This window comes from Gallinula chloropus (genome assembly GCF_964237585.1).
Source record: "Gallinula chloropus genome assembly, chromosome: 1".
In the NCBI taxonomy this organism is placed as follows: Eukaryota; Metazoa; Chordata; class Aves; order Gruiformes; family Rallidae; genus Gallinula; species Gallinula chloropus.
Window position 1 is genome coordinate 31,408,261 of NC_140085.1, and position 27,873 is coordinate 31,436,133.

General features: G+C 46.9%; 1 protein-coding gene across 2 annotated transcripts in view; it reads right to left on the reverse strand.

The window, feature by feature from the left end:
- Positions 1-7,654: 7,654 nt before the first annotated feature.
- The window catches only part of SRGAP1 (SLIT-ROBO Rho GTPase activating protein 1), a 147,362-nt gene continuing 127,143 nt past the window's right edge, over positions 7,655-27,873 (reverse strand). For both annotated transcript variants that reach the window (XM_084260223.1, XM_084260222.1), the window contains exons 16-22: positions 24,407-24,512; positions 21,234-21,458; positions 20,530-20,609; positions 11,968-12,148; positions 11,249-11,383; positions 10,786-11,131; positions 7,655-8,268 (exon numbers count right to left, since the gene is read on the reverse strand). In XM_084260223.1, the coding sequence (XP_084116349.1) occupies positions 7,891-8,268; positions 10,786-11,131; positions 11,249-11,383; positions 11,968-12,148; positions 20,530-20,609; positions 21,234-21,458; positions 24,407-24,512 (1,451 nt within the window). In that variant the 3' untranslated portion in view covers positions 7,655-7,890. The remainder of the gene's footprint in view (positions 8,269-10,785; positions 11,132-11,248; positions 11,384-11,967; positions 12,149-20,529; positions 20,610-21,233; positions 21,459-24,406; positions 24,513-27,873) is intronic.

A 27,873-nucleotide genomic window follows, 5' to 3' on the forward strand; every position in this document is an offset into this window, starting at 1 on the left:
CTGGTGTGTGAAAATGGGGGTCCCTTCGATGAGGATGTGCTGTGTTTCCCCACGCTGCTGCCCACCTCTATGCTCCTCTGTAATGATAGGGCAAGGGGCAATGGCTTTAAGCTGAAAGAGGGTAGGTTTAGGTTAGATATTGGGAAGAAGTTCTTTACTATGAGGGCAGTGAGGCCCCCGGCACAGGCTACCCAGAGAAGCTATGGCTGCCCCCTCCCTGGCAGTGTTCAAGGTCAGGTTGGATGGGGCTTTGGGCAACCTGCTCTAGTGGAGGGTGTCCCTGCCCATGGCAGAGGTTGGAACTAGACAGTCTTTGAGGTCTCTTCCAACCCAAAGCACTCTATGATTCCCCTCTCACCTGCTATTGGGGCCATGGAGGAGGGAGGGATGTCCCCCCGACAAACTGCATTGCTGTATTTTCTTAACTAGAAATAAAACGTGAAACAGGAATTTTGCAATGTGCCTTGTTCCTTGCTTTTGAGAAATGATATGTGCATATATATGAGATATATATAAAATATATATATATCTGTAGTTTTCAATTTTGGAAGGGCACTGGAGGAGAGTTCAGATTTAACTATGGTATTTGACAACCCCAGATTAGCTATGTTTCAATCCCTGGTTGCAATCTTGTATATAAACCAATTTTATTCAGACTAACTTTGATCTACCAATAAAGTAAGCCTTGTGATGTGTGTGTGACAAATGAAAAAAAGGTCTTGACACTAGATCTGAAATCAGAGTTTGACATGTTCTTGGAATAGTGTTTGGGAAAAAAAAAATACAACCTGCATTTAAACAGCTGAGAAAACCATTCAAACAAAATTCAGCTCAGATCCCCAAGTACTGGTGGATACACTGGTTGTGTTCAGCTCAGTGCTGGTTACCAGGGCTGCTGGCGTACTCCTGTGATGGCTATCTCTGAAAACATTGGAGGCAGGAAAAAAAACGAATTAAAATACTGGGTTTCTCCATGGGCTGCTGGGGCATCTTTCTCTCCAGCACCTGGGGCACCTCTTCTCCCTTCTTCCCTGGCCTTGGTGCCTGCACAGCTCTTTACATCTCTCTCCCTTCTCTGGTGGCAAAAAGCAGTTGCTGGAGGGTTTTTTTAGAGGGTTTTTTTTCGCCTAAATGTGATTCCCAGAGGCGCTGTGACCATCGCTGATGGGCTCGGCCTTGGTCAGCAACAACTCCGGCCTTGAGCCGGCTGGTGTGTGCTCTGTGGGGCCTGCAGAGAGCCTCTAGCCACGTCCCAGAGAAGCCACCCCTCCAGCCCCCCTCCTCCACCTGAACTCAGCCATGCAAAACTACCACAACAGTACCTGGTAGTTTGCAGTCAGAGCTGTGAAGGATTTTAGGTATTTTCCACCTTCAGCACACTGAAGTTCACTGCTTAGGACTCCGGGAATAATCTCCACGTTAATGCTATTTCATGACAATCAAGAAGTCACTGCTGGAAAAATGGCTGTTTCAGTGAGTGCCTAATTCCCTGCTAAAGCCCCGCCGGTCCCCGTGGTTTGTCTCTCCCAGAGGGTAATTCATTAAAATAAATGCAAACCGCTCTTTTATGTTGCTTGGTCAGTGTTTATAGGTGTCAGCGTACGCTGCTGAAGGCGCCCGCAGTGGATACTACATCGATGTGCTCCACGGAGGTAAGCACAGGCAGGGGTTGGGTCTGGTTTATCCTTCCTGCCATACAGAGTGCAGCTACTATTGATTTCAACCCCGCGAGCGTCTGACCTCCTTTGTACAGCACAACTTGTCTGTCTTCATATTTTACAGCTGGATTTGTTTCGCCTTGTCCTTCGCACTCTCCTTCCATTACTATGCTACCTGAAAAAGAGATTAATCAATGCAGCTTGTTAATTAAGAAAAACCACATGATTGTCCCCTAACCTCCAGCCCTGGACCAATAAGCTGCTCTTGGGTGTCTGCGGTGACCAGTGTGCCCTGACCCTGACCTTGCTGGCACGTGGCAGTGGCACAACTGCAGATGCACCGTCCTTGTGGTGCTGTGGGGCACGGGCTCAGCTCACCACCAAGTAGGGCGTAACAACCATGTTCCTGATGGTTTTGGTTTGTGTGTAGGGATTGAGAAAGATGGGAGAAAACCCACTGACTTGTCCAATTCAGCTGGGCCCAGTTTATGTTATTTAATGCTCTTTATTCCCTCAGCCAGCACTGAACTCTGCCTGTCACCGTCCAGCGCGTGGCCTGGCCGGCTTGCACCTTAACTGTCACGTGAGAAGCGAAGGGAAGACGTGGCTCCTCTCTCCCCTGGGCATAGTGCCACCACACAAGTTTTGTCCTCCCGTCTGGATGGGTGTCGTGGCTTAACCCCAGCCCACAGCTGGGCCCCATGCAGCCACTCACTCACTCTGCCCCTGGAGGGACAGGGGAGAGAATTGAAAGAGTGAAAGCAGCTTCATAGAAAGACAGTTTAATACGTAAAGCAAAAGCAAAGCAAGACAAGGAATTCATTCCCCACTCCCCGTTGCAGGCTGTACATGCTGACAGAATAACTGTTTGGTCATTTGGGGTCAGCTGTCCCAGCTGTGTCCCCTCCCAACCCCTTGTGCTCCCCCAGCCTCCCCACTAAAGCATCCCTGTGTTACCAGTGCTATTTCCAGCTCAAATCCAAACCACAGCTCCCTACTAGCTACCACGAAGAAAATTAACTGTCTCCCAGCCAAACCAGCTCAGTGGGACAGTGCATCAGGCACCCTTGTCCTTAACCAGCCATTTTCTGCTTCCTTTCCTCACCAGTTCTGACCTGGTTGATCAGTAGGACGGCTGGATGGGAGGACCTGAAGAGCTGTGTTAGGGTTACAGTCCTGCTGGGGCTGGGGTGTGAGGGCTGGTGGGGGATACAGCGGGGCTGTGCGCGTGGAGGGGGCTGGAGGGGCAGCATGAGCCAGGTTGGGGCTGAGCCTGCTGCAGTCTGGGCAGGCTGTGGCACTGTGGTGGAGAGAGTGAGTGGTACCTCCAAGTCATGAGGTTGCCAGTGTTGTGGCCCCTCCAGCAGGGAAACTGGCTTATGCCCGGTTTGCCAGAGCCGTAGTGCTGGCAGGGACCACTGCTGTCAGCTGCAGGAGCGGAAAATGCCCTGGCATAAACCAGCAAGGGAGTAGCTGCAGTTACCGCAGCATGGTGAAACTAGTGGTTGATTTTATTTTATTTTATTTTTTATTATTTAATGGTATTTGGGCTGTGTTGTCTAACTGGATTTTAAGGCGCTAAATTGCTAATCTAGTTGGCCTTTCATACAAGGTTTGTTCCGCCTCCACCCCAAGAGCCAAGCTCATGGAAGAAGCACTACTACCTACAAGAATGGTACTTTCATCTTGCACCACTGCCAGTTAATACCTAGGCTGGTTTTGGCTCCCCACGTACCAGCACTGCCCAGACCAACATGAAGTCTTTTCCCATGGGGTAGCAGCGATTGAACAGAGTGATTGTGGATGCTTCTGGGCAGGTTGGGTGTCCGTGAGCCTCAGAGTATGTTGTAAATCACACGCCTCCGCCAAGGAGAACTTAAAACCTGGGCTGAGGTCTCCATGGTGAGGAGGGGTTTGTGCAGGCCAGGGCAGTGCTGTGTCCTGGAGCCGCACGTGGCTTGGGAAAGCAATTTTCAGCGGTGTCCTGGGAGCTGGATATCCGCTGCCGCTCAACTTTCTGTCCAGTTAACACACTTTTCCTGAGAAAACAACTGGTGTCCCCTTTGCTTTAGCAAGTGCCAGTAAAGTCAGCGGTTCCCCAGGCACCTGCCAAAACCTTTGGCTGTCTCCATGAGAGCCAGGCTTTTTTTCACTGCACAACCTGGAAGCAAGTGAAGAAGCCAGCGCAGCACAGCACCGAAACTTCACGTTGCCCCACAGGAGGAGATCCCTCTCCTCTCTACCACAGGAGGAGATCCCTCTCCTCCTGTTCTCTTGTTTATTTTAAAACAGGTTCGAAGCCGCCACAGGAGCCTCTCGCCTCGGCAGCGTCCAGGCTGGCTGTGGAAACTGGGTTACCCATCCTCTGGGCTGTGCAGGACCTTGAATGAGGAATGACCTTTGCTGTCCCCTCCTGCATGTCCTAGTCGGCTTTTGTGCGGCAGGGGACAAGAAGTACCCAAAGTAGGTCACTGGACGCTGCGGTACAAAGGCTGCCACCACGGGCTGATCGATGAGCCCGCTAATGAACAGTTGTGTGGCTTTCCCAGCACGAAGAACAAAAGCCCTGCTCTGAGCTGGGGTGGCCAGCATGTCCGTCCCTCTGTACCACCTGCACTGCCTGACATCTGTCCCCTTCCTCTCCGGACAGATGTCAGGCGGTGCAGATGACTTTGAAACTGGACCTTTCAGCTGCAGCTCCTGCCCTTGATTATTTTTTAAGCAAGGGTTAGAAATGGGTTTTGAAGTGGCTCCTCTCCCCCTAAACCCATGTCGGCTGGGCAGCATGGCAGGGATGTTCGGGCAGATGCAGCCTGAGCCCAGGAATGGTCCTCGACAGCATCCAAGCTGTGGCTGAACGTCTCTTGCAGCCGTCAGCCTGCACTGCTGGCTGCCCTGGCTCTGGAGCCAGCCATGGAGGCACGTGTATTCCCAGCATTGCTTGGACATAAGGTCACTGCCTGTGGCACTCCCCCCGCCCGGCCCAGCTCAATGGTGTCCCTTCTTCTGCTGCAAGAAATACCTCCCTGGGAGATGATTCTCCTTCCTTTCCCTCTGGGACCATGTTTTTAAAATGTGGAAGCTGGGGTGCCTTCCCCACCTCCCCATTTTTCTTGTGGGGAGCAGGAGGGTTGTGACAGGGTGCTGAGTGGGTGGTGGGTTCCCACAGGCAGCAGGAGTGGGGCTGGGGGGGGCAACTGGCCGTGTGTGGTGGGTGGCTCTTTGTGGGACTCTTCATGCATGGAGGAGCCTGGGTGAGCTTAGAGCAATGGGGCTCTTTAAGTTGGGTGGGAGCCTGCCTGGAGCAAACACTTCATTGGGCCAAGCCGGTGATGGGACCTGGTGCGGGGTGGGATGTGGGTGGCTGGGGGGATGCTGATTGTTTCCTCTTTCTATGGAAGGTAAAGGTGGGTTTGCAACCCACGCCCGAAGACACGGCGTCTTACCCAGCAAAACCACAGGCAGAGACAGAACTATCATCTGCTTTATTATAAAGATACACTATGAGGAACAAACCTGAATGTATACTGAAGCTCGTAATGGTACATGCCAAAAAATGTACAGTACTATACATAAAAGTGCATTGTCACAACAGATTAACAGTACATTTCTCTTCCAGAACCGTGAAATTTCCATGTTTTCATTTGTTCTTCGAGAGTGGAAGGAATGCGATGGGAATGCAGCCAGACACGAACAGGGAAGGATGCGATGGAAATGCAACAGTACAAGAGCAAGGCTAAAGCTCCTCTAAAATTTAAAGGCACTTTCACATGTACATACTACAGATGTACATTGACACAATTAGGTAACAGTCAACAAGCAGGAAGCTACCAGTACTGCAGTTCATCAAACTTGACAGTAAAGGACGATACTGATCGGATTAGGTGTGCAGGAGTTACCCTTGAGTACGCCTGTAGTTGTAGCAGTCTCTCCTGTTACATATCCACTTACTATACTTTTAAGTATCTATAATAACCATCAAACTACACATTTAACTGCGTGAATGCTCTAAGTGGATGCATTCACTAAATGCACTGTTTCTAATATTTTCTTTTGCTAAACAATTTCTAATATAAGCATTATGGAGTCCAGTACAGTTATTTAAACATACAAAATTCCCTATGCAATTTAAAGATACAGGTATCCATCTCAATTATGCCAGGTGGGTTAATTTAAAATAAAAAACAACCAAAACAACAAAAATATATGATGCTAGACTAAAACTGCATGTGAATGAAAGCCGAAATTCCAGTTTGTTCCACTGATTCTAGTAAATTGGGGAAACTACTCAAAATTATCTCTGGTCCCAACCAAGCGAACAGACCCTGTAGACCAGCTCTGGTCTGCAGCTGGGGCCGGCCTGCTGTGGGCTCCTGCTCCAGCCTTAGGACTAGGTGGTACGGTTGAGGGGGCCGGAGGGTCACCGACCAGCACCGCACAGCCTGCCAAGGTGGGATTAAGACTTTGCCTCTAACCTGGGCGCACCTGAAATCTGTGGTTGGATGGAGATGGTTTTGCAAATACCAGGAGCAGTTGGGCTCTCCGAGGTGGTTCTTAGGGTACTTTTCACACCTGGGGCTTCACATTTGCCTATCTACAAGGTGTGCATCAGAGCTGAAGTAAGTTGCTCCTAAATAACGACAGGAAACGACTCCTGTCACCTCGGTAATCATGCCTATCACATTTCATCACTGCTCTTCTCCTCCCAAACTCAATTGGTTACGTATAGGGAGTGGTACAACTTCGACCTTTCCAGTGGTGAGATCTTAAATAACAATTTGGGAAGACAGCTCTTCCCTATGGCCAGTTGTACTGGAGGTGGACCACACCAGGTCTTTTTTTTCACTGAAACTTAGTTCAGGGGTTGGATGTGGGAAAAGAAGTTCACAGAAATAATACTATGGCTTACTGCTGCGATGTGCAAAACAGCTGTACACTTAGCTTACGCCTGACAAACTTCAACCACAGAGCGCGAAGCAGAAAGTCGACACTCGTCACTCACACCGACATAAGGAAGGTACTGATTTCTGTCATGAAGAACAGAGGGGACGGGGAAAAAGTGGTTATGGAAAACTTTAGTTGGCTGGAATCTAGGTGGTAGAAACTCAGCTGCCTGTCCTGTGAGTGACCCCTGCGTGGCTGGCAGGAGGTAGGCCCTCGTCACAGCGTCCCCGTCTCGCTGTGGTCAGCGTAACGGGGGGTGCGCGCAGAGCGTTTGCGCTGCGCGAGGCAGCCAGCGGAGCTGGGTCAGCTCGAACCCCCGACCGCTACAGCTCAAATGGTGCCATCAACGGGACACTCAGCAGTAAGGTCAATGGGACACTCGGCCGAATTACTGCGGGGTTGATCCTCCTAATGGACTATCAGGCAGCCTAACGGACCGAGAGGCTCACGCACTCCCCGGAGCCCGGCTCGCTCAACTACGGACTTCAAATGAATTTTGTGATACAGGTGGTGGTGGGGGAATGCAGGTCTTGCTTCACAGGGAAAGGTACACTGCTAGAGAGGAGAGCAAAAGGAGTTCCTGGAGATGCGCTTTGGCTGTGACTCGCAAAGCTGCTTTTTATGGGTGAGAGCAGTGTGACCTCCAGATCCACCCAGCGCTTGTCACTTGTGAGACTGCCAACGAGAAAGCTCAAACTCGGTGCTGGCTGTGAGAGCTGTGAGGGTTTGGTGGGGTTTTGGGGTTTTTTTTTTTTGGTGTGTCTTAAATACAAAATGTGGCCTGAGATGACTTAGATATTCCACACAGACACTTCATCCTCACATGCTAGAATTCAGCTCTTATTAAACTCCTTGAGATTTGGTTTGGTGACCCAGAAGTGAGAGGTCCCACCTCCCCTGACACCCCCCTCCCACCCACTTAGTTTTGTGCAGGATCTGTTATTGTATAGCTACAGTAAGACTGTGAAGTATGGTACAACGTGGCAAGCTGTTCGTGATCCGTGTTGGTTTTATTGTAAATGGTGCAGCATCAAGTTTTCAAGTAAGTCTACGTTTGTTTTTTAAAACGATGCACAACTGTCCAGTTTTTCTTTTAATTGAAACCATACAAAGTACAAATGCCCATGTTAATGTAGCTAGTTTCAGACAATACATTCAAAACCACCGAAAAACAAAGCCTCTCCAGTTACAAACATGAAATAACGTTGTTATGGAGCCCTGACTTCTATCGTTAATCCATCCCTTTCCCTAGCATACCCCAGCCGGGCACTGTGGGTGGCTGAGCTGTCTACATTGTGCAAGATTTGTCAGCTGGACCCTGGGAAGGCGGGGAAGGCCCTATGCTAGGATTTGTTTTTGGAAGAACAATAGGTTTTGGCCTAAGAGCAGGAGGTTTCAGCTGCACTCCCATTCTAGGAGCCACCATGGGCTTGAAAGTACTCATGGTGTCACTGGAAGAACTAGTGCTACGGCGGATCTGAGGCTCAGAGCTCCTTAGAACGACGCTGTGGAGAGGGCTGAGGGACTCCGTGGAGGTGGCAGGAGTGGGGGTGTTTTTCATTTGTTCCAGGGTGTCCAGCACAACATCGGGAGCGTGCTTCGCCGAGCTCTGCCGCTCCAGCTCACGGAGCTCGTTCAGCGCCGTGTTCATCGTCTCCTCGATGTCCTGGGTCAGAGCACAGAGAGAGCGGCACGTCATTCCAATTGCTACTGAACGCAAAGTGCTGGAGGAGCAGGAGGTGTAGGGGGGTGAATAAGGCACAAGTTTATTTGCCAACCATCCTCTTTTCAGTGACTATTACAGTGCTAGGGCCAATTTCCACCCGATGATTTGAAAGACGCTACAGTTACCGTGGTACGGCAGAGAGGGCAGCTTTGGCCAGACAGGACAAATATTTAACTCTTCACATGAGAAAGACAAAATTCAGCTAAAACCATTTAAAAAAATCAATCAAACTATATCCTGCAAGCCATTTTGTTAAGTGATTGTCAGGACACTGCATATTGCTAAGCAGCATTTTTAGCTGTGCAGAGCTCTGTCATCTCTTGGGTACTGATGGCTGTGAATCACAGAATCACAGAACATTAGGAGTTGGAAGGAACATCAAAAGGCCATCTAGTCCAACCCCCCTGCCAGAGCAGGATCACCTAGACTCAGTCACACAGGAACACATCCAGGCAGGTTTTGAATGTCTCCAGAGAAAGAGACTCCACAGCCTCTCTGGGCAGCCTGTTCCAGTGCTCTGTCACCCTCACAGTGAAAAAGCTCCTCCTTATTATATTCACATGGAACGTCCTGTGCTCCAGCTTGCAGCCATTGCCCCTTGTCCTATCACTGTCCATCACTAAGAAGAGCCTGGCTCCGTCCTCCTGACTCTTGCCCTTTACATATTTATAAACGTTAACAAGGTCACCAAGAAGATTTCAGTCCATTTGCCACCTCTTAGCTGACTGCCTCCCACATCTACTGCCCAGGGATTCAGGATCAGTGTTCCCTCACAGGGACTACAAAACAGGTTTTTTAAGGAAATAAAGCTTGTGTATCTACCAGCTCTTCTCTCTTCCTGTTTCTCTGAGTTCAATTGTAAGCAGAAAAACCCTGCAAGACGTTGTTCTGTGAGCTTACCTATGAAACTACTGGTTTTCATCAGGGTTTCTGGCACAAACGCTAGAAGAATGCACCGAGACCCCAGTTTTCTGTTCTTCAGTGGTACTGAGCTACAGCTGAGGTTAAACCTCTGGTGTTCCCTGCTTGCTCACATCAACTTCCATGCAGTTTAATCAAAGACCAGGTTCTCTCACTGATAAACAATCACTGATCTACACATCAACTAAATAACAGCTTCAACTGAACAGCAGCGTGTGCAGTTGTAGGAAAGGGAATAAATAGCTCACAGTAAGGTAACACAGTGACAACACTTACACTTTCCAACCCTCTAATACACGGTTCAGCCTTCTGACCCAAGCATGACAGTGCCTTCCACCCCTCGCTGGAAGCAGACTTTGAAAGCAAGCATCACCAGCACATTAAATTGTAAAACATGAGTGCCAGTGTGACTGCAAGATACTTCTGCAATCACATCGTACCCCCAGGGTGCCCCTCGCAATCACGTTGTACTACCGAGACAACAGGCGAGTTCTGAAGACAGTGGCATCTATTTGCTCAAGAGCTCTCACAGCTCTGTACAACAGACCAATCTGATGACCTGGGTGCTCTCTGTTCTGTCCTCACCTCTTCACTGCCAGGAATGAGACTGGCGAGGGCTCACACAGGGACAAGGCAGCCCATGATTTATTTATGTCTTGCACATCAAGTTCTTAGGCACAACTACAAGCATCAAATCAGAATCAAAGAATGGTTTGGGTTGGAAGGGACCTTAAAGATCATCTAGTTCCAACCCCCTGCCATGGGCAGGGACACCCTCCACTAGACCAGGCTGCTCAAGGCCCCATCCAACCTGGCCTTGAACGCTTCCAGGGAGGGGGCAGCCACCACCTCCCTGGGCAACCTGTTCCAGGGCTGCTCCACTCTCATAGTGAAGAATTTCTTCCTAATATTCCATCTAAATCTACCCCCTTCCAATTTAAAACCATTCCCCCTCATCCTGTCACTACATGCCCTTCTAAAAAATGTCCCTCCCCAGCGTTCCAGTAGGCCCCTTCAGGTACTGGAAGGCTGCTGTAAGGTCTCCCTGGAGCCTTCTCTTCTCCAGGCTGAATATATGGTATGAGCCATATGCAAACTGTGTAAAATCCACGAGATCCTGGCATGTAAATCTGCACTTTGGATGGCAATGGTTGCTACCAGCCAGTCAGAACACTCTCCTGCACAATACTGAGAAACAACCAAACAGCAGACACATGCAAGTTCAAAGAGGCCACCCTTCATCAGGGCACACGGAATTACACAGCTGCCATAATGATACACTGGCCTCCTGTTCTGGGGGGCAGAGGCAGCTTCGTCATGGTGTAACAGGAAATAGTTTCTTTGTGCTGCTACTACAATATCTGTTCCCTCTGGTGCTTCCAGGATCCCTTAAGGCACCTTCTTTCCCACGCACTCTGCTATAAAAGCTAAGTAGGGTATCGTCCTGCCAGCGTGGGTGCTCTGCGCCGCACTGCTCCCCGAGACGCGCACCTCAGAACATCAGTGAGTGCCAAAGAGTAAAAAAAAGACACAAACCTGAGCTATCGACTCTGGGTCCAGTGGTTTATGGTCATTGAAGCCCGTGTACTGACCAGACGATGTGGATCTTCTAATCGGGGGGCTATCAATCTTCTTGAGGGAGTCGTGCCTGCTGATGTTGGTGAGGCTGCCGTGCCCGGGCCTGCGCCTCCTCTCGGGGCTGTCGGCATTGAGGTTGCGGTTTTGAAGGAGGGCCCTGGGGCTGCAGTGAGGTGCCAGGTTGGGGGAACCTAGCTCCAGGGACGAATTGGAGAGAGGGTGAGGTGGGTGTACTGGGCAGTGACCGTCACTGCTCCTGCCGGGGCGCCTCAGAGGAGGTGGAGGTTCTGATCTCTTTCTTTGCCTGCACCAACGAAGAAGTGGTTATGGGAGAAGCTGTAGTGACCCACCATCAGCACGTGGAGACACAATTGTTGTGTCACCTGAGCTCTGAGCTGACAACACGGTATGCAGAGCTTACCTTCCTAAATACCCGTCAGAGTGACGGTCAGTGGGAGAGTTCATGTCCTTTGATGATGACTTGTCCTCGGTTATGGGTCCACTGCTGGCCTCACTGTCTGCTTTTTGGCTCAGTGTATCTGAGAAAGTATCATCCCTGAACAAAACACACAGGGTGAGATGAGTCAGTGAGTTAGGTGTGACAGAAAGCATCTTGGCCACTCCCACATTTTAATCCCCTTAAGAAAAGCAGACATGTTACAATGCACTACAGCCCCTCCATGTCTCCAAAAACTGCTTATAACCCTTCTGTTTATTGAGCTCTTTCCATTTTGACTGTAACCTTTCTGCAAACAAGAACTTTGTCTGTCTTGGCAAAGTACACTCTTAATACTGTGGAAGAAGAGTTCAGGGCTGCATTTCTCCAGCCCTTGCTAGTCTGAAGTTAAATGTCAGCAATTCCTATGAAGAGACAGTCAAAACAAAATAGGTGCAGCAGCATCCAGCTCTTAATGTACCAGGCACATATCCATAAACAAATTAGCCTAGCCTAGTAGAAGCTTTTGATTAAGAGCTGTCAATTTGGGGCAATGAAGACAGAGGCATCCTGCATAGAAGGCTAATGTTCAATCAATCTATCTGAGCCTTCAAACCACTGCCCTGTTTGGAAATCACTTCATCAGCCGCTTCAACATGTTTTCACACCCCACCAAGAACCTAGTCACAGCAGATACTGCTTACATATCCTGCACCACTATGTACTGGTGAGGGACAAGGCCATCAATTCCATTGTGCCTTCCTTCCCACCAGTCTTCAGATGCTCGGTGGTAGAGCAGAAGGGAAGCTCCTTTCTTGAAAGAGAGTTCTCGTGCAGATCTTCCCACGTAGTCGAACTTGGCTATCGCTTCTATGGGCTCGCACTCTGCGCCGGGAGACAAGAAGCACGGATATCAGACTCCACACCAGCTTATCTGCTCATCTTGGTTTCATAAAGCCCCTTTATTGCATTTTCTCATTGCTCATTCTTACTGAGCAGAGCTGACAGAAATCAGGTCAGCTAAGGCAGACTTCAGGCAGTACAAAAACACCATCATCAGTCTGTGCCCCAAGTGTGAAACATCTGAGCTGCTTCATGAGCTGCAGAAAACAACAGTGTACTCAAATGTTGTGATAGCTGCTGCTAGGGGTCCTTCCCAGCCAGGGAGTGAGATGGAGGCCGGGCAATGAAGACCTCTGAAAATAAGATGAACGAACCCAGATGGATAATCAGAGGTCTGAGGGAGCAGCATGATAAAGGAGAAGGAAACCAGAGTGCCTTTAGCATCTGCAGTGGTGGGTTTTCCCATGTATGGAATCATAGAATCATGGAATGGTCTGGGTTGGAAGGGACCCCAACGATCATAGAGCTCCAACCCCCCTGCCACAGGCAGGGACACCAACCCCAGGCCTGGATCTACACAAGGTTGCCCAGGGCCCCATCCAACCTGGCCTTGAACACCTCCAGGGACGGGGCATCCACCACCTCTCTGGGCAGCCTGTTCCAGCACCTCACCACTCTCTCTGTAAAAAACTTCCCCCTAATATCTAATTTTAACCTTCCTTCCTTTAGTTTTAATCCATTCCCCCTTGTCCATGGGTAGGGATGCTCTGCCTAACTGGGCTGTGGGGCTTCTGTCTTCTTCGTGACAAGCATGAGGACCTAGTAAAACCCTTGTGTTTCACACAACATTGAAGCCTTGTGCTTTAATCTGCTTCTTTAGCACCCTTTTGGAGTGAGGCAGTCAGCTCCAGACCACCTAAGGAAGAGTTCTCTGGTGAGGTAGTCCCTGTGTGGTCTGTTGCTGATGGCAGCTCTGCCTGCTCCGACCCTCCCCCCACAGTTTCCTCTGGTTTCTGCAGGGCAGGCTGGTATTTTCTGAAGTCAAACATTGGCTACACCAGTCCTGGCTAATCTTCCATCAGTATGCTGGTAAATTCAGCCCTACCCTGGTACTACTCCAGCCCATAACCTATGTGTGGGTCAGAAACCTAGTGATGTCGGCGAATGGCCCCTGCTGCCTGCCTGCAGGTATCTTCAGCGCTGTGTGGGGACACCAGTGAAATGGCTGTGATTTTCAACCACCTCTGGTTCCTCCTGTACAAAACCAAAAGCACCTGAGCTGAAACAGACTGAAATTCATCACCGCAGCCTCAGAACATAACAAAAACCCTGCACAATACAGGCTGGAAAACCACACACCTTGTTGACTCCAATAACTCAGAATCCCCAAAATGTCAATTTTCCCTACATAATTAAAGCAACATTTAGATGGAAATTAACATCTGGGCTAATGACTAGCATAGCAACTTTCTGTCTGGTGCAAATTAAAATCGCTGAGGTTGTAACTCCCCAAAGAACCAGGCTGGTAATAAAAGCCACTGTCCCTTTATGACAACGTTTTGCTCAGGAATATCTTTTCAAAATTAACTTCACCCTGCAGCATGGAAACACAACGACAGCACCTTTATTGAGGTTACAGTTTGCAGCTACACAGCCTGCAGAAAGCTGTCTCATGGCTTGTTGCTTCCATGGTCAGGCTAAGAGCTCTGGTCCAGGGAGGAACTGGGGGGCTTTAGGAGTTACAAACCCAGAAACGTGAGGGAGGTGGCACAGGGTGTGGGGAATTCACTGTTATAAATGCAAAAGTAATACACGCTGGCAAAAATGACCCTGGTTATATAAAAATCTAACAATAAGCATGTTATTTCCCCAAAATGCATCGCTGTTGGGTGGTTCTCTGGCAGGGGAATCCTTGGTGGGTGGGTGGGGGGTGATAGGTTTCTTGGTTCTATCTTTTTAAGCAAAGAAAATGTGAAGATGATGTAGATGACTGATATATACAATCATCCATTCTGGAAAACCAGATAAACTTCAATGCTGGTGTGTATATCAGTGATATATTCTCATACACAATCTTGTTTTCATTTCTAGATTGTTTACAGCATTTTCTCTAACTGAAAGTAGGGACGTGACAAAGCGACTACAGGCATGGAAAGCCACCAGTGCCAAAGGAAAAGAAACAAATCTAACCATGCCTGTTTGTCTTGCATCATGCTCAAAAGGACAATAAGGCAACTCTGACAACAGAACGCTGTTTTCACACATATCACACGTGTTGCTCATGGGATTCGTTACAAGGAGGCACGACTGGCATCAGGTAGGATTGAGGAGGAGCAGATGTTTGTACAAACACTCTGTTCTTGGATTGCAGGTAAGTTATGGGTTATGAGTCACAGATTCACAGAATCATAGGGTTTGGAAAGGACCTCAAGAGATCATTGGGTCCAACTCCCCTAGCAGAGCAGGTTCCCTAGGACAGGTCGCACAGGTAGGTGTCCAGATGGGTCTTGAATATCTCCAGAGATGGAGACTCCACCACCTCCCTGGGCAGCCTGTCCCAGGGCTCTGTCACCCTCACTGTGAAAAAGTTCTTCCACATGTTGGTGCGGAACTTCCTGTGCTCCAACTTGAAGCCATTGCCCCTTATTCTGTCCCCACAGACCACTGAAAAGGGGCTGGCTGTTTCCCTCTGTCTCCCACACTTGAGATATTTATAAACATTAATAAGATCCCTTCTCAGTCTTCTTTTCTCAAGGCTGAACAGTCCCAGCTCACTCAGCCTTTCCTCATAGGGGAGATGCTCCAGGGCCTTAATCATCTTTGTAGCCCTTTGCTGGACTCTCTCCACAAGATCTCTGTCTTTTTTGTGATGGGAATCCCAGAGCTGGATACAGTACTCCAGGTGGGTCAAGAATTCAGAAGCAAAAGCTCCCAGGTTTCTGTGAGCCAGTCACTCACTATTGGGCAATAGTTTAAAATGCAGAAACCCCTCTAACCCCAACCCAACCAAAAAGGAAAAACTTTACTCTTACTGTTACAAGAAAATCCCCAATTCCCTGTACATATTTTCCTTTGATGTTCTCTGAAGTTAATTTGATAATGGTCATGGCTCCTGGACTGATTGACAAACCCCTACACTGATCAGCTATGGGATTCCCTGTTTCTCAGCTAATTTCAACAGACCATACAGTACCCCACACTGGGGTATAAGGGTCTTCTTATTTACAAATTGTCTGGCTTAGAAATCCTTCTATCCCCCTCGGTGGAATGACACTAATCTAAGTGTGGTGCATAGTGGGAATCTGTTTTTTGTACCGCTCCCCCATTGCCTGAAAGAGTCACACACGTTCCCAGAGGTCTGATGGAAATTTCCCCACTGGAACCAGCTGTATGAATTGGTAATGGCCCCATAATGGATGTGACTTTTGAGATGTGTTCGTTAGATTGCCTGGGTAACAAGTCCCGTCTCCTCAGGGAGGACGAGTGCCCAGTAGATCTCGCACAGTTTTCTTAATGGAACCCAAGTAAGTTCAGACAGGGTTGACTATTGTGAAAGGGGCATTTTTTTTTGCTTGAATGTTGCTTTTACATGGAGGGAACATTCCTAGTATTTGGACTGCACTCAAATAGCAATTCACCTTGTTGCAGGTCAAGCCTTAATAGTTAAAACCAAAGTACCATGACAGTTACTCCTAGAAATAAATGCATTTTGAAAAGCTAAGCCCTTTAATACCAAGGTTACTGTATGACAGACAAGCATTTCCAGAAAAGCAAAGGTGATGAAAGCTAAATTTGGGATCTGTAACTCAAATGCTGTGTGGTACTGAATGCCTAAGAGTAAAATTGACAGCTCAGAGGGAAATGTAATTGCACTTCTCTGTCCATACCTGGGGGCATTCGCCTGCAACAGCAAAAAGTATTTGATGACATGCAGGATCTCACCAGCCACCACCTCTTGTGACTCAGGCAATGGTATGCAAGTGAAAAACTAGGACAAGCTGAAGGTGGGAAAGGCTTTAGGGACTCTGTTAACCAGCCAGCTTCATTCTTACATTTTACTTATGACCCCCAAAGTTTGGTATGATTACTACCACCATTGAATGACACACGATGTTGCAGTCTGCTGAAAAATCAAGGTTTGGTGCCAAGTAGAGCTGTCCAGATCCAGCAGCTTGGGAATGCAGAAAGGGCAGAGGAAACATAAGTGCTAATTTAAATTTGGGACTGGAGTGGCAGATGCAGGACTAACCTCCCTACAGATGCGATGGCACCGAAGCTGCTCTGTGCTGCCCTCTGAGCCTCACAGCACAAGAAGCTAAGGAAAAGAGGGGAGACCATCCCTGCATTTTCTCTTGGGGGGGGCTTGCTGTTGCTCTGCTCTTCCTCAGTTCTCCCAGATGCACCCTGGGTGTCGGGAATGGAGTACACCCTTGAACTCCCCAGGAAGTCGCTACCTGCCGTGGTGCTTATCCTCCTCAGCACCCCCTCAGAGAAGAGCAGCTCTGCAGTGCCAGTGCTGTCCTCAGGACTGCAGCTCCCTGAGGGGGGAATGGCAGGAGCAGAGCAGCCTTGTGAGGTGTTGACAGACCAGAATTTGGCAAACTGTCCATCAAAGCATGGTCTAATGAAAAGCAGAACCGCTTTGTGCTGGGGACATGGCAACACCTTACACAGCCTCACGTGCCCCTGGTGTCTTTGTTTCCAGCAGCACTACCATCTTGGTTTCTACCCTATGTTTATGAGATATCTACCAACTGTATGATATTAATTGTATGTATGTTTTCCCAGGAGAAACCCATCTGTTTAACTTCCTCAGGAAATTCTCTCTTACTTCCTTTGAAAACAAACCCAGCCACCCTTTTCCATATGTGTCCACAATAAGAATAAAAAATTGCCAGCAAACAGAAGGTAAAGGAAACAGGCTCAACCCGCTTCAGCAAAGCACAAACAATATCCTTTGAATCTTTACTGCAGGGGCACTTCCAGGTAAAGGCTTTTCTGCAGCAAAATTGCAGATAGATTTTTTGCTGCCTCAGATTCATGTACAAATCTTCACAAATTAAATTTCATTTCCAGACTTCGGAGAAAGCAGAAACTTATGGGTTTTTCCTTAGTAGGGATACTTTCTGCACATTTAAAAAGGACTGGAAATGCTACAGTACAATGCATCTCCTTCCACCTTCCCTTTCCAGAGATCAAGAGAAATACATGAACACCAGTAACCTTAGGAAAAAATGGTAATTTGTATACTGAAAGTGAAGCAGTTATGAGTTATTGATATGGTCAATTATAAGTTCCATCCTCCTTTTGCCCAAGTTACCAGATCTTATCTTTGCAGACATAATTTATTTTTTTAATTTTTAACCTCTTCTTGTTTTCTAAATTCTAATTAAACAGTCCTAGTGCCACTGAGCCAGCCACTACAGATGGGTTTATTCTAGTAGGCGCAGATTCAGTCATAGTTTAACTTTATGAGGCAAGTAATTCTTACAACAACAATAACTAAAGTAGAAAAATAAATCCTTTTGCTTTTGATCATAGGCTCTGGATTATGTTTCAATAGCTCTGGAATTCCTATGGGGTTAGCTGCTTGGTCTTGTGTATGTACACAACATTTTAACATAAATCTAATCAGATTTTCAACATTAAAACAAAATAAATTATATTTACAGAATCTGCTTCTTCAGTCCCCTGACAGGGAAATATATAAGCACCACAAGCAATACAGCAGCAATGCTGTGCCTCCCTTTCTCCCTCTCTCTCTGCATACAGCTGGCAGTGATGCATCCAGCTTATAATCAATCAATTAAACAATCAATCAGTCAATCACATCAAAATCCCCAAATCTTCCCAGACTCTTTAATGGAAACACTTTTTTTGTTCACCACAGGTCAGTCAGTGACTTTCTTGAAGTTCAATACACAAACTGAAAAATTCTCACCTACTCTCATGTTTGGTACCAAGGACATTTTATAAAAGGAATTGTAGAAAGGACAAGCACAGGGTGGACTTGGCCGTGCTGGGTTAGTGGTTGAGCTTGATGGTCTTAAAGGTCTTTTCCAGCCAAAAAGATTCTATGATACTATGAATGTATGTGCAAAGAGATGATGAATGCACTTAAAGTCTGTAACCTACGTTAGAAAAACGTGCTATTATAACAGAAAGCTGTATCTGTGAAAAAAACCCAGCTGGGTTTGAGCTTGCAGGCTGAGAACTGAAGGCCAGCACCATTTTGTACATGATCCAGTCTTGCTAATCTTTATCTTTGCATCAGTATTTCCCTGGATTACAAATATTTCTGTGCTAACAATTGTTTAGCTGTAAACACAAATGTCTGCTTCCTTTCAGTGCTCAATTAATTAAAAAGGTGCAGTGGGGCAACTGGAATTAAATTGCTGGCCAAGCTGGTGGACAAAAAGCCATGTCTTGAGCTGCTAAAACTTGTAACAGAACTCTTGTCCTGTCGACAGCTATTCTCTTCAGGGTTTGTCTCCACCAGTGACTCAGACATAACACAGGTAGCACCACAATGGGAATGTAAAGCTGCTGTTATAACAACACAGTGATGGGGAAGAGCCCGTGATCACTGAGGCACAGGAGCTGTACTGTGTGATATCGTAGTCCTGCTCCTCTGGATCCTGCTGATGTTCTAATCTTCCCCAGACATGGTTTTGATGTAATTGCTTTTGATTGCCACTGAAAAGCTGCACTTCTTTTCCATGCCCACTCAGGCCTTTATCTCTCAGTTTGGTCATGGGACCCCAAAGTTGGCCCCAATATGTGGAACTGGTGTGTCACCTGCATTTCACTGCTTTGGTTATGCTCTAAATGAGAGACAGACAGACTCAGTAGCCTGAACTATTGCTTCACACCTCCAATGGAAGAAGGAGCTCTTATGAAGTATAGCTATACTGCCTTGGAGAAATAAAGTGCAATTATGAGTTTGTTCACAGCATTTAGCAGAGCTATGTTATACACAGACTGTGGGTTTAGCACTACAGAGCTCCTCAAGAGGAACCCACGTACAGGCCGTCTTGTGGAACTGTGGGTATTCCCTTCTGTGGGGCAGGCATGGGTATGCACCCCCGGCAGAAGCTTAACATCAGCTTCTCTCCCATCCTGTCCTCATTTTTCTGCCACTTCTGTGATGCCTCCCCACCCAGCTTCCCCTCTTCTCCAAGCAGCTGTGCTGGTAGACTCTGCCTGCCTCTCCATACTGCAGCGAGGGGAAGAGACAGGCAGTCTGGCTCTGACAGCTTGTCTACGTGACAAAGCAGATGGGTACAGCTAGACTAGCACTATTGTTTACATTGTTCTTTGTGCATTGGGACCAGTGAAGCCAGGTTTCCTATAGATACACCTTCCTGTTCCTCTTCCCTATGGCAATCATCCCAGCTCCTAACCAGTATCCCTTATGACATCCTTTTCTGAAAAAAACCCTCTACTGAATTTCCTTCTCTGTTGTGGCTCTTTCCCTCCCCTTTCCCCGTCTCCACTTCTTCCTCTTCCTCCCTTCACACATCCTCTGAGATGGATAAGGGGCAGTTTTTGTTTCTGCTGGTACTGAGTGCACGTGTGTTGGTTGCTGTGTCTGGTTTGCCCACTGGCCAGATACACAGTGAGCTCGCACCGCCGCTCTTCTCTACAGGGACCGTTATTCTTAATCCCTCACCTCCAACTAGCTATGAATTGTCAGGAAAATGGTAGTTATTTAAAGGTTTGATACCCCCCTTCCTTCTGCTTGAAACTGGGTGGAAGTTACTGGGAAGGACATCAGAAGGATGGTCCAAGTGAAATATGGCACAGCCAAATACACCTTTAGGAAACCTGGATAAAAAGAATTGATATAACAGAAATGCATGGATTTTTTTTTTTTCTATGGATATCTATCATGCCCAGAACTGTCAGAATACAGGAGATTAATATTTACAGCAAATTACTATTGTTCAGAAGGTTCACTGTGGGGGGTACACACATGTTTTTCAGTAGTTATAAATCCTTAGATGGAACAGCTTTTATATTCATACCAAAACAGAGTCCACTGAACAGCAAATATCCTTTAGTCAAAACACTGAAAGACACACTTTTGATAAGTCTAGCTATTGCAGGCACAAGATAAAAAAGTCACTAAAAATGTAACCTTATATCAGAAAATAATATGTGCTGACTGAAATAGTTTTTCTCTTGTCCTTCCTGTTACTGGACAAATCAGGAGAGAACAAGGGGAAACAGCTGGTCAAACACACAGGGATCGGAGGGAAAAAGCACACAAACAGAGATGAAAGAAGCCAGCTTTGCTACAGACCACCAGGACTGAAATCCTCTTCTTTCAAACAAGGCACATTCAGGGAAGGAAGAAAGTCTCCCACATGAGACACCTGTAAAACACTTCTGTCAAAGGCATGGTAACGTGGCAGACATACCGTCCTCACTGGTATGGGGCTCTGTACTGGCATCCTGGTCCACTTCCTCTAAGGTACCATGTTCGCTGTAAGGGCTGTCACTGAAGGGAAACAAGAAGTTGAGCAGAAAGAGAGCACAGCATGAGAAGGGTGCTTCAGTGGGCATTAAACCCCAGCCCCTTCCTTCCCCAGTCCGCTGGAGGGTAACTGGTGTTTTCCACACATCTCAAAAGTACGCCAGCCCCGTGAGATGGTTTGGAGTTACCCTTATAATGTCACAAAGTTATGTGCAACGTAATTCTCAGGCCATGCTATGAATACTCAGGTACTGAAGAAGTCTCCACGTCTCTCCTTCAACCAGCACGTGTGTTGCTAAGAGAGGAAAGGAGCAGGGGGAAGGCATCACAAGCTGAAAGTGGTTGAGATGGTTCAAGGTCAGAAAGTCAGCTTCTGGCTGGGTGCTCTGCACAGTGCACCTGGAATTCTGGCTGCACCTGCCTGAACACAAGGGCAGCTTCCTCCACAAAATATCACAGGGAACCTCATCACAACTGCCTTTGCTTCATGTTCTTACAGTTAACACTTTCCTATGTGAACCTAAATACTCTTCACATCTATCTTCATACTTCCACTGTGTGTGAAAGTCATCCTGTGTCACCACAGTTATCCAGACAACCAGTCGAATGATTTTGTTAAGGAGAAAGAAGAGTAACATTCTGACTTACCAGTAGTCATCTCCAGCCATGCATTTTTCATACACTGGGCCATCAAGTTCTTTAACATCTGGAAAAATAGCCTCATGATGGATGATGATAGTTTTGATTATCTCATTCACGTGTGCCTGACAAGACACCTGGTCTTGTATGTCTGGAACAGGCATCAGGGTTGGCCCAAAACAAATAGCCAGGTTGTAGGGATCCATCATGTTTTCATCACTGTACTGTGAAAGGCTGTTATAACAGAAAAATCAAGACAAATTGACTTTTCCACTGCAACTAACCTTATCTTGAAAACGGGAGAAACGTTATTTTCCATCACAACCTAAGAGTTCTTGTTTTCCTTGACACTCAATCTCACATAATGCAACAAATACAAAGGGGGGTTTCTTAATAGGCTACATACTTTATAAAGTATGCAGCTTTATGTATTCCTGCACAATTGTGTTTGGCATATACTGACTTAATGGGCTAATGGGCTAAAATGCATCAACTTCTGCTGCTTCTGTCTCATCAGTGTTTATCCTTGGAGGCCAAAGTGGACTGGATCCAAAGTGGATCATGCTTATCATTTCTCACTGGACCTTCTCCCATCAGCTGGCAATATAACTTAGGCAGACTTAATTGTTTTCTGGAGGTACCTCGTGACTCTGTTTTCTGTTTTTACCATACAACCTAAAATCCCTGAACACCCTGCCTTCTGCCCACAAACATTCACAGAGATTTCATCTTGGAAGCAACCAAACAAACCACCAACTTCTGCAAGGTCTCCTTTTCTCCAGAAAATTCAACATTACTAGTTTTCAATTTTGATTGAACTTTGCTTAAAAGCATTGGCATTTCTAGTGGAAATGTTGGCTTTTGAGTGGTTCTGTGCAGGGCAAATCAAACAGAACCTGAAGCACTGGGACACCCTTTACCTTGGTGTTGTTCTGTAGCCTGAGGCAAAATATGAATTAGCATGCCTGGTTGTGTTTAAATGCAGCATCATATTCCCTTTAGAAAGGGAAATTTATAGAGTGTAGTGCACAAACAATACAAACTGAAGAGGCAAATCTTCTAAATTACTCCCTTCATAATTAGCTTGTAAAATTAATTATGTACTCCTCTTTCTTATGCTATGATTTGTTATCATATCCTGTGTGTTAATTTGAGACATCTTGTTCTATTGTTTTATAAGGTGGTGGAGCCTTTAGATGTGTGCAAGAATGTGTAAAAAAGATTATTATTGTGAAGCATGGGAAGTTCTGCTGGTGGCTGGTAACACAAAATCACTGAATGGTTTGGGTTGGAATGGACCTCAAAGGTCATCTAGTTCCACCCAGGTTGGCCAAAGCCTCCAACCTGACCTTGAACACTTCCAGGGAGGGGGCATCCACTATTCCTCTGGGCAGCCTGTCCCTGTGCCTCACTACTCTCACAGTTTTTCCTGATGTCTAATCTAAATCTGCCCTCTTTTATTTTAAACTCATTACCCCTTTCCCTATCACTACACTCCTTGATAGAGAGTCCCTCTCCATCTTTCCTGCAGGCCTTTTCAGGTCACTGGAAGGTTAGTATAAGTCTTCTCTTCTCCAGGCTGAACAAGCCCAACTCTCAGCCTGTCTTCAAAGAAGAGGTTCCCCAGCCCTCTGATCATCTTTGTGTCCCTCCTCTGGACTCACTCCAACAGCTCTCTGTCTTTCCTGTGCTGGGGACCCCAGAGCTGGACACAGCACTCCAGGTGGGGTCTCCTGGAGAAAAGGGGGAGAATCACCTCCCTTGAGGTCACACTGTTTTTGATGCAGCCCAGGATATGGTTCACCAGTGTGCCTTCCAGTGATGAAGGCTAGTTATATACATGTCTGTATTTGGAAGAACAAAGCCAGGATGTCAAAGGAATAATTATTAGCCTTTCACTTGGTCCTCATGAAGTCAAGACTAAGACTCGAGCAACCTGATCTAACTTCAGAGGTTTTGAGCAGAATGAGAGACTGGATGAGGTAAAATTGTGAGGTCTGATGACTTCATGTGGCCAAACAGGCTGAACTGCTGTGATACAAGCCTATGAGTGACACAGTGTCACTACAGAGGGATGAATTCATGTTTTCCATGAACGGTTATTTTCATAAGACTTTAGATCTCTGCCCCTCTTTTAAATATTACTTGAAAGTGGTTCAGAAATTACTAGAAGAAAGGAAATGGGAACAGCTGTGAGTACAGCTGAGCACACACACGTAACCTGCCTGCAAAGCCCCTGTTTCTATAGGAACCGACAGGACGGATGGAATGGGGAAGGTCACAAAGACAGAATGAATCAGCAGAGGGCAAATTTAGAAAAAAAAAAGCAGGAAAAAGACAATAGGAAAACAGATATAACAGGAAACAGATAACATGGCACCAGAAAGAGAAAAGCTAGAATCAGGGCAAAGTGCACAAGAAGCAAAATTGCAGTGAAAATCCTGGGGTCAGCAAAACCAGAGAGGGCTGTGAAGGGCTGGAGGGAGACATGCAGTGCAATTGTCCAACCTGTCCTTTATTTTGAGAATGAAGAAGTTTCTCTGGGATGATGGAGACACAAAGACCACTTTCCCTTTCTCACACAACCCTCCTCGCAGCGGCTGCCTGTGTTTTGCAATGTGAGGACCCAGCTACTTCATCCCTACACAGGGGATGGATGTTCTCTATACTGGCAGCCCTGCCACCAGAAAGCAGAGGCACCAACACAAAGCCTCATCCTGACAGTGCCTCACATCAAACAGGTAGCTCGTAATGCTTGTGCTGCTTGAAGATACTGTTTATTTTTTCCAACAGGAGATTAAAATCAGCTTGAGGTAAGGAAAAAGAATTCTACCTGATTTAAATTATTTTTAATGTAGTTACAGTTTGTTTTCGTTATTTTTCTTATCAGCTTATTTTGTTATCAGCTTTAGTGATGTGGCCTGCACTCCCCATTTCAGACAACACTTCAATCTCTTTTACTGCAACCTTGCTTGGTTTTGGGCAAATGGAATTTTAATTTGAATGAAAACTGGTGTTTTCCTTCTATTTTCATTGCCAATTAGAAGAACATCTTTTGTGTTAAATGGAGCTTAAACGTAAACTCTACCTAAGAGTATGAGCAAACCCAAAGAACTCCCATACCAGCAGAGGAAGGAAGGCAGATAAACACACAGTACCCTGGGGAATGGTAAAGCACTTACTGGTTGAGGAAGGCGAAGAGGTATCTCATCACTATAAGGACCGACCTGGGCAGAGTGAGGAGGAGTTTGCGGATGTGAAGAGCCCTCTCATAGAGATTGTCTATTCCTGAGAAGAGAAGAAAGGATTTTAAGTTCCCATTCATAGGATGGTCTAAACCAGCATCCAGTCAGTTTACTCAGTTTGCTTTGACTCTTTACCAGCACACATCCCTAGCCAGTATCTTCTCGTTTTGGCCTATTAGAAAAATAAGATACAGAAGTCCTTCTCCCTCTCCTTCAAATGACACAGTTTAAAAGTAACATCTTTAAATACAGGAAACCACAGATCTGCCTAGGTCAAACCCTGTGCCACTTGCTGAGCTAGACAGCTTACAAACCCACAATATCAGTACATAAATTCAAGGAAGCAAGGAGAGATGTTTGCCATCAGTTTCAAATACAGATTCGTTCCCTTTACTCGAATGGTCAGATCAGATATAATATTCCAATCACCAAGCTTCTCTAATACCACCTTCTCCAAGGTGGGTATTTCACACCCTGTATTACCCCTAAGCTAATGGGATAGTGGGGAGAACTAATGGGCTTTTGAAAGGATTTTTAAAACCTCATGAGCCACACTGGACAGAACGTCTCTGGGATGCAGTTCCCCAAGTCAATGATTGCTGGGGAATAAATGGATGTCCTGTCTAAATGCCTTTTGTCCCAAACCCCAGCTTTAATCCCCAAACGCCACACACCCCAGAAAAGCCATTTGCTCTCCTGGTCTGCCAGTCTTGGTAGAAATGCCAAACATTGGGACCATTCCCCTTGTACTGGCTGAGCCCCTCAACAAATATGCTTGGAAAGCAAAAGATGCCCATGGGAAGGAACACAAAGTCAATACAAGGTGGATTATTCCATCCTTCTAATAACAATCTACGACCAGTTCCTTAATACAAACTGAGTCTTAATCAAATGTCCAGCTGTAACAATCTCAGTGGCAAAGTAGGAGAAAGGCCTTATGCTTTACAGTGTGTAAGCAACAAACACATGTATTGTCCCAAATGATTTTATAGCACTCCACCAAAATTCTTCTGAAATGGGCAAAACAAGGTCAGCTTGATAAAAGCACCAGTTCCTAATGTCTTATAACAAGAGTGCATTATCTTCTATGTTGGTCAGAAAGATTATGTGGCTCCAAGTGGGGTAGTGATGGGATAAAAGGATAAATTGTTTTTCAAAATAAGTAATACCTCCATTTTTTACTCGGTGTGTTTTCTGTGTAAATGACACTGTTAGAAACGACCTGAAATGTCAGTAATGCTTTTTGTGCCAGCCAAGAAAGAATGCCACAATAAACATCATCTATGGGAAACCTTAGCAGACTCTGTGAAAAATACTGCCTAGTGGCACGGAGGGGGAGAGTCAAAAATTTGGAAGTAAGAAACAGGAGCTGATTCCAGCAGCTGAAAAGCTATTTGTACCATAAAAAGTGATATTTAGCGACACACATTTGAAGTAATTACTTACACAGAAACATGTTAACTGAAAACAGGGTTCCTGGTGTTTATTTGTGCTCTTTGGGATGGCTGTTTCTCCCAGTCAGCATTTCTTTGCAGATTCAAAAGGTGTGCTGACTTTTCTGGGAAGAACAACCGGTGTCTGGTCATCAGGATTTCGGTGCTGATAACTAAGCTTAAGCAGAGTGTGTGGGCAGTGAGACTTCTGCTACCCCACAGAAGTGCTGTGCTTCACTAGGAAATGGCAGTGCAGTACACTCCAGGGGAAAGCCTGTTCCCACACCTGCAGTTATGGCAGAACCCACTGGCTCAGCACTGCTAGCATGCTGGGGAACAGAAGATTTCGGGATGGGGTGAAACTTGGCTCCTTGGAAGATTCTGCAGGAGGAGAACAGCCCATCACTGCCTGCTTGAAGGCAGGCCATTTGCACTGTGGTGTCTGCTGTGAGAACAGTGAAGTGACAGCCCCATGGGAGGTAAAACCCTATTCCCCAGCAGAGCAGCTGGAGGCTGGAAGGGTGTCCCAGTGAGATGCCACTGGCTGCTGTGGAGCTGGTGGGGAAAAGGGCTGCTGACAACTTGTACAATTTATAACCTAATAAGTCACATGGAACCCAAACCTGAGCTGAAGATCAGTTCGAGTCATTACACTTTCTCTAGTGGAGTAAGGGACTTGAAATTTGTTGTTTCTGTGAAACCTGGACTCTGTGAAACAAGAAGTATTTGTGGTTGCTGGTTAAGAACTGGACTCCATGGCAGGGATGTGCGACCTGGGAGCTGCTTCCACAGCAAGGATTTCAAGAGTGACCACAATTTTCCTCTCCTTTTCCAGTGCATACCATGTCTTGGAGACACCAATGTGATGTACCCTCACTTCTGCACTGTAGTGTCACACTGCTGCCTGCACGGCCCATGAAGCAAGGCTCCAAAAGTCAGTGGAAGGACCCTGACTGTATCTTCAGTTCCCGATCCTCCAACAAAAGCAGCTGCTGTTACAGCTAGTGGTGCCTTGTGAGACTCCAGCTCAGCCAACCTTCCCCCAACAAGCCCATCTCCAAGTCTCTGCACAGAGTTGCAGGTCTGGGTGCCCATGTGTATTTTCTGGGTGCACAGGTGGATTTTCTATGGGGTAGGGGTGGGGGAGGAAGGTACGAAGGTGCTTTGGTTTCAACACTCCTGCTTCAGCAGCACTGCTGTGCAGTGCTGTGGCACAGCTCCTCTCCAGCCTTTCCACCCTACGTGCTGGATGTAGGAAGCTGGAGGGAAGTTGTGACACAGCACCAGGACCTGTCTTCTGCATTGATGCCTCTCCTGGCTAATGCCTTGTGCTGCAGACCTGCCTGTCCAGTCAGTTCTGGACACCAGTTCTGGACGCCAGTTCTGGACACCAGCCCTGGACCAGGTTTAGTCATTGCTGAACTCAAATCAAACCTGAGAAATGTGCTGGTCAGGCTCCCAGGTGGATCCAGTGGCTCCTTCCAGCAGTGTGCTGCCTACCCAGATGCAAATCTCTGTCTGAACTAGTGAGCCAAACCAGGATGGGGCACAGTCTTCAACACTGGCAGGTGGCTACCACACAGTAGGTATCACATTCTCCAATGTGCTTGTGGCCTGTGCCAGCTGCAGCTCTTCTAAGGAGTTTCCTCACATGGTTCACAGGATGCACGAGACAGGAACTGACCCCAGTGAGCAGCATGGACATGGCAGAATATGTACAGAGGGTTTGGCTGTGTGGCCATGTCTTCAGCTACCCTAGCTGCTCTACTAGGATCATGATCAATACTGAGTAATAGCTGGTCACCCCTACATAAAGCAGTTACACGCTATACATGCTGGAATGAGGTGCGTGCTATTTCCAGTACCTTCCTGGTAACTCAGTCCCAGTTTCCATGAAAGCCCCTTTATTGAAAATCCAAACTCCTGCCAAGTGGCAAATTAGTGTGCTTTCCCCAGTATTTCAAAAGGCTT